We start from the raw sequence: 10,000 nt of genomic DNA, 5'->3' as shown, positions 1-10,000 counted from the left end.
TCTTCCTCCTCCTCCTCCTTTACCTCCTCTTTGTTTTTCTTCTCTTTCTGTTTCCTTACCTTCACCTCCTCCCACTCCTTCCTCCATATCCACACTCACTTTCACATCCTCCTCCTCCTCCTCCTCCTCCTCCTCCTCCTCCTCCTCCTCTTCCTCCTCTTCCTTCTCCTCTACACCAACTCGAGGGTAAATACAACCTCTCCCTATAGTTGCAACACTCATAGGTTCTCTCTCTCTCTCTCTCTCTCTCTCTCTCTCTCTCTCTCTCTCTCTCTCTCTCTCTCTCTCTCTCTCTCTCTCTCTCAAAAGGGAGATATACTTGTGATATCTAGTTTCGTCACTTTTCCTATTATGGTTGAGAGAGAGAGAGAGAGAGAGAGAGAGAGAGAGAGAGAGAGAGAGAGAGAGAGAGAGAGAGAGAGAGAGAGAGAGAGAGAGAGAGAGAGAGAGAGAGAGAGAGAGAGAGATTTACATATGAAAGACATCAGGGAAGTTGTAAACATATGCATAATATTCCTGTTGAACTTGTTAATTAATGAAGAGAAGGCAAGAATTACACACACACACACACACACACACACACACACACACACACACACACACACACACACACACACACACACACACACACACACACACACACACACACACACACACACACACACACACAGGTCTTTTTTTTGTCCTCTCCTCTCGTTTTCGTCCTCCTCCTCCTCCTCCTCCTCTTATTCTTACTCAACACTACTATCTCCTCCTCCTCCTCCTCCTCCTCCTCCTCCTCCTCCTCCTCCTCTTCTTCCTCCTTCTCCTCCTCCAGTGCCCTAAGGAGCTATCTGCGTTTGGCAAGGATTATCACCACCACCAGCACCAGCACCACCACCACCACCAGCACCACCACCACCACCACCATTCCTACAACAGTGAGGATCCTGTTGAGAACACTACTACTACTACTACTACTACTACTACTACTACTACTACTCTTTCTTTATCCTGTCTGCCTTTCAGTTCATTCATCTCGTTCCCTTTTATTCCCCGCCGCTTCGTACTCTAAACACACACACACACACACACACACACACACACACACACACACACACACGTTTGCATCCTCTATTCTCACCTCCTTACACACACACACACACACACACACACACACACACTGAAGTTAATCAGCTAGTGTCTCTATGTCTTTCTTTCTCCTCCTACTCTTCTTCCTCCTCCTCCTACTCCTCCTCCTCCTCCTCCTCCTCCTCCTCCTCTTCTTCCTTCTCCTCTTCTTCCACCTCATGTACGCCTTCTACAAAAACGTACACAAACTAATGACAAACCCTATGTGCATTATGTCTCTGCCATCTGATAACACACACACACACACACACACACACACACACACACACACACACACACACACACACACACACACAGACTGGTTATGCTTCTGACGTATGTACAATTCAAGGTTAATGGAATAGATAAAAATATAAAGGATGTATTGATGGATAGAGATGGGTAAATTATGGAGAGCAGTAGAGGTGGTGGTGGTGGTGGTGGTGGTGGTGGTGGTGGTGGTAGTAGTAGTAGTAGTAGTAGTAGTAGTAGTAGTAGTAGTAGTAGTAGTAGTAGTAGTAGTAGTAGTAGTAGCAGCAGCATAACTTCAACAACAACAACAACAACAACAGCAACAACAACAACAACAACAACAACAACAACAGCAACAACAACAACAACAGCAACAACAACAACAACAACAACAACAACAACAACAAGAACAACGACAATAATAATAATAATAATGATACCACGCACATTTAAAGATAAGCCAAATTGAGTAAAGCGTGAAAACTTTCCTTCTAAATACATCAACTAATGCATTAAGATACACTCAGTTCACAACACACGCTTCGTAATATAAGATCTTGTTATTAGAATTTGAGATAAAAAAATTCTCTCTCTCTCTCTCTCTCTCTCTCTCTCTCTCTCTCTCTCTCTCTCTCTCTCTCTCTCTCTCTCACTAGGGCTTCACGGCAAATATAACCATAACAGGAGAGAAACACACACACACACACACACACACACTTTCACAACCACAACACAACACAAAGTACAAACACACACACACACACACACACACACTTCAATAAAACCCTGAACTTTGTAACCTCGCCTATCCTTGAGAGCAAACCTAGAGACAGGCAGACAGGCAGGGCAACCTTCCAGTCCCTCAGGCAAAGCTTTGGGGGAACACAGAGCCAAGAGTACTGGGAAGCGCCACTGGCTCCACCTTCTCACACCTGTCAGAACCCCATCTTCTCCACCCTCTCTGCCCCACTAAACCCCATGACAGCGTGTATTACCGGTCCCTGCAGGTGGCTAAAGGCTTCAGGATGCTGTGGGATAAAGGACAGGGCCTTACCTTTGTTAGTTGAGGCGTGGAGGACGTAGGTATAGGAGTGCGTGAGGTGGAGGAGCAGGAGAGACGGGCAAGGTGGAGGGTGGCTGGCTGGCTGGCTCACGGCTGAGTTGCCACCAAGTGTACTTAACTATTTCATTATTTCTCACTGTTCCAGGCTTGGCTCGAGTGTTTTGTGAGTGTCGTGGCCTAGTTGCGGGTTCTGTTGTTGCTGTGGTGGCTTGTGGGTGCGTGGAGTTGCGTGCGTTGCGTGTGGGAGGCCGCTGATTGCGTGGAGGGTTGGGAGTTAGGTGGTGTGTGGATGCATCATCGTGGGACGGTTTTCACGGGACGCCGCCCATGTTACGCTCCCATATTCACCCATGCTCGTGTCCTACGCCCATATCTTATCCTTCTCTTCTTCTCCCTCCTCCCACTCCTCCTCCTCCTCTTCCTTCGCTGCAGATCACCACGCGAGATAACTTAATTAATGTAAACAAGGAAAACTTTGAGTACGTAACACACTGGACACGATAAAGAGATACTAACCCCATCACAAAAAAAAATAAATGAATAAATAAATGAATAAATAATAATAATAAATAAATGCATAAATAAATAAATAAATAAGATAAAAGTAAAATATTGACACGATAAACATGAATGGAAGAAAAAAAAACGAGAAAGGGAATTATGATGAATCAGAGAAAAGCTACAAGATAAGAAGATAATAACAAAAACATGATAAAGAAATTGTAAAGAAAAAAAGAAAAGAAAGAGAAAGTAAAATAGCGATAAAAACAGAGAAGAAAACAAAATACATAAATAAATAAAAAAGATACGTATGATCATTCCAGAGAGAGAGAGAGAGAGAGAGAGAGAGAGAGAGAGAGAGAGAGAGAGAGAGAGAGAGAGCCAGCCAGTCTATCACCGCGTCGCCAACCGGAACTAAAAACCAGCTGTGACGAGAGGAGAGGGTTGGGGGAGGTGGGAGGGGGTTATGAAGGTGCGGGGAAAGGGTTGATGGAGAGGGGTGGGGGGAAGATGGCCAGCTACAGGGTCACCTAACCATTATCCATTCCCCCCATCACCCCCATCTATTATCCCCTGACCCCTACCCCCTGTCCTTCATTTTTTTCCTTCTATCATTATCTACTGTTTATATTATTGTTTTTCTTCTTTTCCTATCATCATCTTTTATTTCTATCACCTTTTCATCTCGTCTCATATTTCTTTTTTATCCTATTTTCATTTATATTATCACCTCTTCATCACGTGTGTATTTTTCTTTTCCTGCTTTCATCTCCATTATCATCTTTTTCATTTCATATCATCATCATCATTATCTTAACCTTCCCTGCCATCGTCTCTTCATCTCGTGTCGTGTAATTCTCATCATCATTTCTCTCTCTCTCTCTCTCTCTCTCTCTCTCTCTCTCTCTCTCTCTCTCTCTCTCTCTCTCTCTCTCTCTACAGCCTCCATCATCATCTTCCTTACTGTACCCTCCTGTCATCACCGTTGCTCTATCGCCATCACCACCACCATCATGTCTCCTTTATCATCATCCCCTTATCCTCATTATCATTATTACAGTGCCAATATTATCTAAGTATTCCTACATCCATCACCATTATTAATTCCCTACAATCTTTATCTCTGTCATCACCACCATCAACATCACCTTCCTGTTAATATCTACCTATTTCTGCCCTTTATCATCATTTCCTTATCTCCATTATCATTATCACCATATCATCATCATCTAACATATTCCTACAATTATCACCACCGTTAATTCTCTTCTATCTTTATCTCTGTCATCACCATCATCACCATGCCATCACCATCACATTCCTAGCAATATCTACCTTCATCATCACCACTGCTATCTCTCTACTATTTATATCATTGTAACCACCATCATCACCACCACCAATGTCTCAATATATAGTCTCTATCATCAACACCACCACCACCACCACCACGACCACCATCACTACCCCAATGAAAACAATGAAAGCAGGAAAACTTTAGCCTAACGTAACCTAATAAACTGGCAAGCTTTATTGAAGTTACGATAACATGAAGCATGTCACATTGATGAAGAGGTAATAAATCATCTCTTATCTTTCATAAATATTGATCAATTAGTTACATCAATGCTCTCTCTCTCTCTCTCTCTCTCTCTCTTAGGCTTCAGTTAACTATAATACTAAGCTTTATTAAACTAGAATATCACTCACCAGATTTCTATAGGCTTCTTTCAAAGGGTTCCATTAACTAGAGTACTGCTAGGCTTCAATAAAATAAGAAATGGGTAGCCTTTAAACAAACACTGGAGACAAATATGGTCGTGCACACGCTACCATAATGTAAATACAACTGAGGCGATGGTTCTTGTACAGCTTTATTCCACCTGATTTTATTTCTCCACTTTGCAATATTTTGTCTCCTTGGTTTTATACATATTCTGGATAAAAGGTTATATATTCTAATGTACTTTCTGTAACAATTTGCATATTAGGTATGATTTATATTTTACGCATATATTTATCACTTTTGTACCATGAGATTTTATTTCCGTAAGAGTTTTAAACATATTCTAGATAAAAGATTACACATTTCATCTTACTTCATATAACAAGTTGCTTATCAGGCATAATTTGCATAAGCTCTCTCTCTGTGTGTGTGTGTGTGTGTGTGTGTGTGTGTGTGTGTGTGTTTATCGTATTTATTCTATCGGATTTAATTCCCAAAATAGCTTTAATTGATAAAATACTAAATAAATCCTTGCATATTTTCAAACATTCCATAAAACTGTATGTTACATATGATTTAATTACATTAGTATTTTTTTTAAACCACACAAGTAACCTTCGATACAATAAACAAACAAACAAGTAAACAAACGAATAAATAAATACCAGTTACCCAGCCTTGTAAAGAGAGGAAGCCACGCCCACGCCCACGCCTACGCCCACGCTATAAGCACACGCCCTGCTTATTAGTCAGTGCCGGGCGTGTGTCTGTGAAGGTGGCCCTCTCCAGGTGTGACGATACAGTAAAGAGGGAGGAGTGCCCTGAGGAACGCCACGCAGCTTTCTCTCTCACTAATAACTCAGTATTTTCTTTCGTTCTTGTAGCTTGTCTCCCTCGCCAAACACTGAAGCTACGATGGAAAGATAAACTCGTGGAGGAAAAAAAAAAAAAGGTAGATGAAAGGTAATAGAGATACAATAGATGAAACTACGATAGATATAACAGATGAACAATGCAACAAATAAAAAAAATGCCTAGAAAAAAAAAATAACCTGAGATAAACAAAAGTACTGAAGAAGGAAATAAAACGAAATAAAAGCTAAAAAAAGAAAAACGAAAAAAAACAGATACGAGAAAAAAGAAAAACACCCCTGAAAAAAGTAAATTAAAAGAAAAAAAGATGAAAAAAATGCTGAAAAACGAAATAAAAGGAAAGAAAACTCTAAAACGAAATAAAAGAAAACGGAGATAACGACCATCCAAGCCAGTGCAGACCATCCAAGCCATCCAGACCAATTCCACTCCTCCTTCAGCGCCTCCTTCGGGTCCTCAACAGCCACGTGGACGACAAGGAGGCAGCCTTCTCTCACCAACAAAGCAGAAAATAAAGAAAACGAGAAGAAAACGGAAGGAAAACACAGAATAACCATCCAAGCCAATTCTACATCTTCAGCGCCTCCGTCGGGTCTTCATTTGACGATGAGAGAGCCATCCATCACCACGCAAAATAGAAAGAAAAAAAAGTATGAAAAACACCAAAAGAAAACACAAGATAACCATCCAAATCAATTAAAACCATCCTACTCCTCCTTCTGCGCCTCCTTCGGGTCTTCAATAGCCTCGTGGGTGACGTTGAGGGAGCCGTCAGCCACCACGTTGTTGTATTCCCACCTGGAGAAGCCCGGGATTTGCAGGTACTCGTTTAAGGCAAGTTCCAGGGCGCGAGGGACTATGTAACAGCCCGCCTCCTCCCCGAACTGGTACTCCGCTGCCCTGTAGGTGCTGAGCGTGTGCTGGTGCAGGGCCATGGGAACCTGAAGGAGTGGTGGTGGTGGTGGTAGTGGTGGTGCGTTTGTTTTTTGTGTGGATTTTTGTGTGGTTTTGTCGTTTTCTATACTGGTTCTGGGACTCAAGCTTAAAAAAGTAAATAAATAGATAGATAAATAAATGAATAAATAAAAGAAAAACCGGGATTCGAACCTGGCAAAATTAGATGACGAGAAAATTAACAAATAAATCAAAACAAAGACAGATGAACAAACAAATAAATAAACACACAAACAAACAAATAAACAGACAAAAACAAAAAAACGAAAACAAAACATCACTACTATACACTGCTACACACTATCACCACCACCACCACCATCACCACAACCACCACAACCACCACCACCACAACCACTAACCTTGAATTTCCTGGCCATGTCATAACCCAGCTGTAAGTCCTTGTTCTGCAGGGAGAGGGAGAATCCAGGGTCATACTCCCCGCCGTTGAACACCACAGGGGCAGCCGTCTCCCACACGAAGCTGTTCCCGACGCTCAGCCTGATGCCATCCCAGAAGGTCCTCAGGTCGATGTTGGCACGCTTTCCTGTAGAAGGCGATGAAGGAGGGGCGGGTTTGTGAGTGAGTGGGTTGCAGGAGTGGTGCATTAGATGAGTAAAAGACAAGGATTATTATTATAGTAAGGAAGAGAAGGAGGAGGAGGAGAAAGAGAAGGACAAATTGTAGGTGAAGTACGTAGAAGTAGAAGAGGTGGAAAAAATGATAATATAAAAACAAACGAAGATGGGAACTAGGAAAAGTCAAATGAGTGAAAGGAAAATGATGGAATAAGAGCGTAAAAGGTAAAGTAAAATATATACACTAGTTAAGACTGCTACGTATGTAAATCATAACGAATGTAAGAGAATAAGAGTGAAAATTTGAGCGTTAATTGAAAGAAACATTACGAGAAAAGAAAAGAAAAGGAAAGAGAAAAAAATAAAAAAATAAATAAACTGTGTAAAATAAAAAAGCATAACAGCAACAACAAAACACTCATATACTGCACCAAGCAAGAAAAATAAAGAAAAAAAATAATAAAATCAACAACTAGGCTGAGTAAAAGAAAACGGTAACACGATAACACAAATAACATGACTCCACCAAGGTCACCATTACTAACCATCTCTCTCTCTCTCTCTCTCTCTCTCTCTCTCACCTTGGGTACTAAAAATTTCCATAAACTTCCCACTGAGATACAACATGTGGTATACTTATCTCTCCTTTCACATGTCACAATACACCTTCATCTATAGCGCAAATCTGAAGTGCTCGCCGCCTCCAGAACCCCAACGCGTGGAAGCTGGGCAGGTGAGGAAGGCGAGGAGGTGGTGGTGGTGGTGGCGGTAGGGGTGATAGTGGTGGTGGTGGTGGGAAAGAAGGACGTTTTTCTCAGGCTAATGAAAGAATAGGTAGCCCTGACCTTACCTGGGGTGCAGTCTTGTGTGTGGGGGGTGTTGGTTTGGTGGGGGAGGAGAGGTAAGGAAGTGGTGGTGGTGGTGGTGGTGGTGGTGATTGTAGTAATAGTGGTAGTAGCTCTTCATCACTCTCCCATCCATATAGAAAAATAATAAGCAAATAAATGAATAAAACTTTGACTAACATAATGAAATAACCTAACAGTCTGAGGCAAGAGACACAGGATAGTGGAGGTGAAGGCTTCTCCCCACCCCCATGCACTCTCGCACATACTCACCCCCTCACCCATTCATCCACCTAGCCAACCATCCACCTACTCCATTCACCCACCCACCCACCCACTCACCCAGCATGAGGGCCTCCCCCATGGCGACCACGTGGACACAGCAGAGCATGTTGGACACCACCTTGATGACCATAGCGGTGCCCACGGTAGGACCCACGTAGAACACCGTCATATAGGAAGCCTGAAGGAGGGGGTGAAGGAGGCGATGAAGAAGGGGGTGGTTAAAGATTATGATGGTTCATGATTAATTATTTTAGTGTTTGTAAAGGAAGTTAGAAAAAAAAAAAGAAAAAAAAATGACTTCTTCTACTACTACTACTACTACTACTACTACTACTACTACTACCACCGCCACCAGCACCTCACCTCCAGTATAGGCATAACAGCATCAGCCACGTCCTTCCGTCCCCCCACGTACGCCACCATCTGTCCCTTCCTTAGCGCATCCAGGCCTCCCGTGATGGGCGACTCCAACATGTAGCCGCCCTTGCCCTCCACCTCCTTCATGTATTCCTGTAGGCGACGCAGCAGAAGGAAGATAAGGGAGCGTGTAAGTAAGAGCATGCCAGGATGTTTTTCTTTATAGATAGATATGATAGTAAAAGAAATAATGGGTTCGGTTTGATAGTTAGATTTAAATAAGAGATAGGAAGGAATTGGTTCTCAAATAGAGTGGTTGTTAGTGTTGAGTCATTAGGGGGTTTTAAAAGAAGATTAAACGAATTTATGAATGAGGATGACAGGTGGAAATAGGTAGGTCTGTGTGTGTGTGTGTGTGTGTGTGTGTGTGTGTGTGTGTGTGTGTGTGTGTGTGTGTGTGTGTACGTACGATCGTTTGTTCATATTCAGTAGTGGAGTGATCGACCCAAATTTTGCCAGCCGTGAAGTTTGCCAGCAGACCATCACTGCTCTCCGCTACGCCCTTCACGTGAGTAGGCTTAGGCAGACCTGCAGTAGTAGTAGTAGTAGTAGTAGTAGTAGTAAAGAGAGAGAAAGAGAGAAAACAGAAAATAAAAACACAAATACAGAATCAAGAAAAACAAAAATCAGAAACTATATTATTTTCAAGTACGACCTCAGCACTCAGCACTCACAGGTCAGCACCACGTCGGAGAGACTCAGCACCTCAGCGGGGGAGGAGCAGCGGGGGATGGAGGACGGCAGGTGGGCCATCCTAGAGGCTTCGGGGTCACTTATTGCAGTCACCTGGTACCCCTTCTGCAGGAGATTCCCCGCCACTGCCGCGCCTGGAAAAGTGGTGTTTGCTTGGCTTAGGTTAGGTTAGGTAAGAAAATGGTAGACTTAAGAAATATATGGTGGAGTTGATTTAGCTTAGGTTATGTTAGGTTAGGTCATTCTAACTGGACTTAATGAAATGTAGTAGTTAGTTTTGTTTTAGGTTATATTAGGTTAGGTTTGGTTAAGATAAGTTAGGTTAAGTTAGGTTAAGGTTAGGTTAAAGTTAATGCTAGATTATCTTAGGACAAGTTAGGTTAGAAAAAAATTAGGAATCATTTTATTTAGACTTGAAAATTATCTGGTGTAGTTTGTTTGGCTTAGGTTATGTCATGTTAGGTGAGGTTAGGTTAGGTTATGTCATGTTAGGTGAGGTTAGATTAGATTAAGAAAAGTGGTTAGGTTAAGTTAGGTCAGGTTAATAAAACTGGCAGTCCTTCTACCTGTACTTAATGGAACGTGGTGGAGTTAGTTTGATTTACGTAGGTTATGTCAGGTTAGGAAAAGTGGCGGTCATTTTGCGTAGACTAAGTGAAATATGATTGGCATTGCCCTTAGACTTCATGGACCGTGGCAAGCA

General features: G+C 42.3%; 1 protein-coding gene across 1 annotated transcript in view; it reads right to left on the bottom strand.

Annotated features, from left to right (window-relative positions):
* Positions 1 to 4,784: 4,784 nt before the first annotated feature.
* The window catches only part of LOC135115298 (2-(hydroxymethyl)glutarate dehydrogenase-like), a 6,446-nt gene continuing 1,230 nt past the window's right edge, over positions 4,785 to 10,000 (bottom strand). Inside the window, exons 3-8 of the mRNA XM_064031902.1 lie at positions 9,279 to 9,431; positions 9,014 to 9,132; positions 8,551 to 8,697; positions 8,245 to 8,365; positions 6,842 to 7,026; positions 4,785 to 6,466 (exon numbers count right to left, since the gene is read on the bottom strand). Coding sequence (XP_063887972.1) covers positions 6,233 to 6,466; positions 6,842 to 7,026; positions 8,245 to 8,365; positions 8,551 to 8,697; positions 9,014 to 9,132; positions 9,279 to 9,431 — 959 coding nt within the window. The 3' untranslated portion in view covers positions 4,785 to 6,232. The remainder of the gene's footprint in view (positions 6,467 to 6,841; positions 7,027 to 8,244; positions 8,366 to 8,550; positions 8,698 to 9,013; positions 9,133 to 9,278; positions 9,432 to 10,000) is intronic.

Source organism: Scylla paramamosain, chromosome 29, assembly GCF_035594125.1.
Source record: "Scylla paramamosain isolate STU-SP2022 chromosome 29, ASM3559412v1, whole genome shotgun sequence".
Taxonomy (NCBI): Eukaryota; Metazoa; Arthropoda; class Malacostraca; order Decapoda; family Portunidae; genus Scylla; species Scylla paramamosain.
The sequence above is the reverse complement of the archived record's forward strand: the minus strand, read 5'-3'. Positions and strand labels throughout refer to the sequence as shown.